Source organism: Gossypium arboreum, chromosome 9 (genome assembly GCF_025698485.1).
Source record: "Gossypium arboreum isolate Shixiya-1 chromosome 9, ASM2569848v2, whole genome shotgun sequence".
Lineage (NCBI taxonomy): Eukaryota > Viridiplantae > Streptophyta > Magnoliopsida > Malvales > Malvaceae > Gossypium > Gossypium arboreum.
In genome coordinates, this window is record NC_069078.1 from 73,284,789 (window position 1) to 73,290,749 (window position 5,961).

Below are 5,961 nucleotides of genomic sequence, written 5' to 3' on the forward strand. Positions count from 1 at the left end.
TTTCTTTTAAGTACTTTTATAAAAATATTTGGTTCTTATATGAATAACGACTAAAAAGTTGGGCCAATCCAATGATTAAGCCTATTTAATTTAGTCCAAAATGCTTCTATGTTCAATAGTATAGCTTAATCCAAGAGTAATTGGGCAGTAAACTGTTATTTTGGGTTGGATCATAACAGCATTCCATTTTTGCTTAGCCCAAAACCAACAAAATCAAAAGAAAGCCATTTCTTAAAACCCTAGATTCAGAATCTTGTTAAATATAAGTCTTGCTATCATCGCCGCTTTTAGTTGGACAGGAAACCCTCGCTCTTGTAAACACATACAAACCAATAGCAAAATGGCAGAAAGAGGCGGAGGAGAGCGTGGAGCTTTCAGGCGTGGCTTTGGTGGAAGATCCGACCGTGGCCCAAGAGGAAGGCGTCGTGGCCGCAGAGAGGAAGAAGAGAAATGGGTGCCCGTAACTAAGCTTGGGCGTTTGGTAAAAACTGGAAAAATCACGTCCCTTGAGCAAATATACCTCCACTCCCTCCCCATCAAAGAGTACCAAATCATCGACCAACTCGTTGGCCCTTCATTGAAAGATGAGGTCATGAAGATCACTCCAGTCCAGAAACAAACCCGTGCCGGGCAACGTACCCGTTTCAAGGCCTTCGTAGTCGTTGGCGACGGAAATGGGCACGTCGGCTTGGGAGTTAAGTGTAGCAAAGAAGTCGCAACGGCTATAAGAGGGGCGATAATATTGGCGAAATTGTCGGTTATACCGGTGAGAAGAGGGTATTGGGGGAATAAGATTGGAAAGCCTCACACAGTACCCTGCAAAGTTACTGGGAAATGTGGGTCTGTCACTGTTAGGATGGTGCCCGCTCCGAGAGGTGCCGGTATTGTGGCCGCTAGGGTGCCCAAGAAGGTGCTCCAGTTTGCTGGAATTGAGGATGTTTTTACTTCTTCTAGGGGTTCTACTAAGACGCTTGGTAACTTCGTTAAGGTATTGCCTTTCTTAATAGTATTTTTTTTAAAAAAAATTCTTGGCTTCTGTTGTTATTTACTATTGATTTTGGATTTGTTTGTATTTATTTGGAAATGGGTTTTTATTGTTTGAGCAATTTTTTTATTTTTCTAATTCTTCCATGCTTATCAGTGATTTGTTGACTTTTTATTTAGGTACCAAGATTCTTTACTTGTTATTTGATCAAATGTGTTTGATTTGGGATGTAGGTTATTAATTCGATAGAAATTGTTGACTATTCCACTGATAGTGGTTACTGTTACATTGTCTGTATCTAAATTTGGGATATTGATTATTTACGAGTGATCAAATATTTTTGGTTTTTAATTGTTCCCATGGTTCTTAAATGCTGATTTAGTCGAAACATATTTCATCTTTTAATTGGTAATTGATGCATGGTTAAGAATTTTGCAGATATCTTAAGAGTTGAGTAATTTAATTCTCTAAGGAACTTACACTGGCTGTATTGTATCATAGTCAACGGTTTGATAATATCTGTATTTGGGTGTGGACATGCGTACATGACTATTTGTAAGACTGGCCAATCTTATTGAATGTTCCTACCAATGATTTGAGTCCTTTCCTCATGATTTGCAATTGTTGTGTAGGGCACAGTAGTTTGGTTGGAGGTTGTATATTTTTCTTACAATATATTCTTTGATGTCTTGAAATCCCCTACATTGTTGTGGTTGTAAATTCTATACCAATTGTTGATGCAGCACCTTTATAATTGATGTTGAATGTATGGTTTTCCATACTATTTGCAATGAAATATTTTGTTTGTGGTAGTGTGTGTGGGAGGAGTGTTTTGGCTATATGCTTGGCTATATGTTTGTAAATTGTTAACTATTCTTGAAGTTATTTGTATTTGATTATTGTGAAATCAGCCTGTTTTCGGTTCTAGATAGCTGTTTAAGATGTGTTTTAAAGATGGATGGTTGAGTTATTGGTGATGTCTGATTATGCGTTGATTTTGGAATATAAAATGCAGGCCACCTTTGAGTGTCTATTGAAAACCTACGGCTTCTTGACTCCTGATTTCTGGAAGGAGACTCGTTTCACAAGGTCTCCTTTCCAGGAGTATACTGATCTGTTGGGAAAGCCAGCGAAGACTCTTGTACTTGAAGATGCAGAGAGGGTGGATGTGTGATGGTGATTAAGAGGGCTTTAGTGCCTAGGGTAGTAATATCAACTTCTTTTTTGCCTATCAAGACAATGCCTATGTTCACTTCTTTGCTTCTTCGGTTGTCATAAGAAATTTAAGCTCAAGTTTTGTTTTAATCAATCCGGATTTTATTCAAAGCTTATGGTTCATATATGAGTTATGTCTTGCCTTCTCAGCGTATGCATATTATGAGATGAATTAAACCCACAAATAACATTTGCTTATAATAAAAGAAAAAGAAGCCCAGTTGAGTATGGTGCTTGTAATTCATTGATAGCATCTCCTTCGGAAGGATCAACATGCTGAGTTAACAAGTTTTGACAGCTAGTTGCCTAATGAAATTGATATCTAGTGATATAGCTGGTTTGAGCTAGGGTAAAAGGTTTTTGAACTGCCGAATTTATAGCTTATGTTGTTGAGATATTTCAAGGCACCTTTTAGTTTTTCTCTCTAAAATTGCCATGAAACGTCCGGATACAACATAGATCCATCTGGTACTTTGGGCCAAACTCATGAGCTTCACAAATTAGGCACTCGATAAAGGTCGCTTTCAAGGGCATCCATAAAGCACGACTAAGCAAAAGAGATTGCAGATAAAGCAACACGGGGCAATGACCCATTTGTCGCAGCATTTCTTTGGATAAGGAAATGGATAAAGGGGTTACCAACAATGCTTATTCCACGACTAACTAATAATATAATCAACAACTACTCCAGCTTTCTCATCAATCACAAGCAAACCTAAAAAGAGTCTGCGCCCCTTGATACCACAGACGGACATGGCTTCAATGAGCATGACAGCCTCTCTCCTTCCGAGCTCAAGCTCCAGTTTGACTAGACTTCCTTCAAGAGCTGCTCGCAGAGGTGCGATTGTGGCCAAGGCGACCAGCGCCGACCAAGGAGACAAGGCCAGCTTGGAAATAATGAAGCAAGAAGGCAGCAATGGGAGGAGGGAATTGATCTTTGCAGCTGCTGCCGCTGCCGCTTGCTCTGTTGCAAATGTTGCGATGGGAGAAGAAGAGCCTAAACGTGGGACGGCTGAAGCTAAGAAAAAATATGCTCCTATTTGTGTCACAATGCCTACTGCTAGAATCTGTCGGAACTGAACCTTAAGTTTCTCTGTATCTAATGTGGATTTGTATGTGAGATTCATGTACTGAATTGTATGAACACTGGCATCTCTTTTTTATTGGAGAATCCTTATTTTATATATATAAATATATTCCTCTCCCTTTTCAATTTCTACTGCCTCAGGTTCTAATTATTTTGTGACAATTACTAAAATCTTGGCATTTTGAAGCAGCCATTTGTTTGTGTTGGGACATGTTTGTTACCTTAATTTGGATAGCCTCTTAAACTTGTATTAATTGTTGTGGAGGCTGGCTGAGAGTATTAAAAGTATGGTTTGATTGTTATGGTGGAAATTTTTTTTTGACAACTTCGGAGGCAAATTAGATGACAATTTGGATCTTCAAAGTAATTGATAGAGCCAAAATGTTCTCAAATTGAAGTCTAGGAAAGACCATTAAAGTAAGATTTTAGGTTTAGTTTGGGTTCAAGAAACTTTTTTTTATCAAACATTGTTCAATTAGTATAATTATTATTGTAGTAATTAAAAACATGAATTTAAATATACTTAAACATGTTTCTCATCTAATTTAAAAGTTAAGAAGCAATTATAAATAGAAATATATATTGTATAAAAAAAATATTTTTATTATCATACTGTTGAATAAACTTTTAAATTAGTTACTTCGTGTCCCCTTTCCTTATGTGCCTCTTGTTATGTCTCTATGTTCACCTTTCTTGGTTAGCTTGAAACATTAAAGTTTGTACTACACATCTTACAATGTAATACATAAAATACATAATAAAAAAATATCATAAAAAAATATCAATTTGACATAAAAGTTTAAACCTTCAAACATGTTACTTCAATAGCAAGCATTAGTTGTTATTTTCATCCAATGAAATGCTAACACATGACAACAAAGCATTCATGCAATCTACATGTCAACTTAACTACGTGTCAGAGGTAAGGTGCTCAACAAGCATTGCTGTTGTAGGTTCATTATTGTTATGATATGCATTGCATAGTCCTACTTGTGTCATAGGTTGTCCTGTTTAACACTGCTATCCTTAGAGTGTCAGGTGTTAGACGATCCCACTTGTCCTTGGATAAGGGGTTCTTTCAAAGGGTGCCTAGTAAGGGGTTGTCTTGATGGGTAGTGAAGGGTGGCATAACAATTGGATGAGGGGTACTGTCGGAGACTGCCCAGTGAGGGGTTATCTTGGTGGGTAGCGAAAGGTGGCATAACAATTGCCTCCTTTAGAATCGAAGGGAAAGTTATAAAGTGACTAGCTCTGTACCCTTTGAAAACTTAGAACCTAAATGGGCTTAGGCGAGGAGTTTTTTGTATTTTCGTTTTTGCTTGTATTTTGTAATTTTTAGATTTATTTGAATGAGAACATATTATTCTCAATATAAATTGTTTTGTTTCCTTGATGTTTATGCACACAAGTAATACATTTTAGCCTTATTCATTGATTTTACTAGGGCTTGAATTTGCTAAACTTTTTAATGAATGACAACTTTGATTGCTCACTTTGACAACTTCATTGAATAAGAAACGTTTACAATTAGGCTTGCTTTTAAAGGAGAATAAATATTAGTAAATGTTAGAATTAAGTGACCCAAATTCGTATTTAAATAAAATACGATGGAAAATAAAATAAAAGTAAAATCCATATAGAACTAGACTTCTTTTATTTTATTTTCAGAATAAGGTTTTTAAACCTTATTAAACTCCATCTATTTTATATTGATTAGGATAAGGTGTTTCAATCCTACTAGAATATGGCTTTGCAAGCCTATAAATAGACATAGTCTATTCCTCTTGTATTTGATTCAAATTTTTCGACATAGTGAATTTTCTTCTCCTCTGCCCGTGGTTTTTTTCCCGAAAGGGTTTCCACGTAAAATTTGTGTGTTCTTTATTTTATTTATTTGATTTTATTTTATTTTTTCACAAATTGGTATTAGAGCTTTCAGGTTATTCATCTCAATCACGGTAATGGCGTCTTTGAAGTATGAAATTTCGCTGTTGGATCGCAACACCAGATTTACGTTGTGGCAAATTAAGATGCAAGCGGTTCTTGCAGATGGATCTGGAGGATGCCTGCTAGGATAGATAAGATGCCTTCGACATTAACAGATGAAGAGAAGAAGCGTAAGGATCGAAAGGCATTAACACAATTACATCTGCATTTGTCCAACGAAATTTTGCAGGATGTGATGAAAGAGAAAACTGCCGCTGCATTATGGAAGATGCTAAAACAAATATGTATGTCGAAAACTCTAACAAGCAAGTTGCATATGAAGCAGTGTCTTTATGCTCATCGTTTAGAGGAAGGTGCGTCTGTACACGAACACTTAACAGTGTTTAAAGAAATTCTCTCAAACTTGGAGGCTATGGAGGTTCAGTATGATAAGGAAGATCTAGGGTTGATTCTACTTTGTTCGTTGCCCCCGTCTTATTCAACCTTTAGAGACACGATTTTATATAGCCGCGAGTCTCTCACAGTTGATGAGGTTTATGATTCTTTAACCTCGTATGATAAGATGAAGCATCTTGTGGTTAAACCCGACTCTCAGGAAGAGGGTCTCATTGTTCGTGGGAGACAAGATCAGAATGCTGATGATGATCGTGGTAGGACACAGGAACGGAATCCTCGTGGTAAATCTAAGGGTAGATCGAAGTCTTCAAACAGAGGTAAAACTTGCAAC

At 36.9% G+C, this 5,961-nt stretch overlaps 2 protein-coding genes across 2 annotated transcripts; both read left to right on the plus strand.

Annotated features, from left to right (window-relative positions):
• Positions 1 to 246: 246 nt before the first annotated feature.
• LOC108457054 (40S ribosomal protein S2-4-like) lies at positions 247 to 3,413 on the plus strand. The gene is made up of 2 exons (XM_017755866.2): positions 247 to 988; positions 2,001 to 3,413. Exons 1-2 carry the CDS (start codon positions 341 to 343, stop codon positions 2,157 to 2,159), a joined length of 807 nt encoding a protein of 268 aa, XP_017611355.1. The 5' UTR covers positions 247 to 340; the 3' UTR covers positions 2,160 to 3,413.
• On the plus strand, positions 2,849 to 3,413 carry LOC108457056 (photosystem II 5 kDa protein, chloroplastic). Its single transcript, XM_017755867.2, has one exon. The coding sequence runs from the start codon at positions 2,954 to 2,956 to the stop codon at positions 3,278 to 3,280; it is 327 nt and encodes a 108-aa protein (XP_017611356.1). The 5' UTR covers positions 2,849 to 2,953; the 3' UTR covers positions 3,281 to 3,413.
• Positions 3,414 to 5,961: the final 2,548 nt, after the last annotated feature.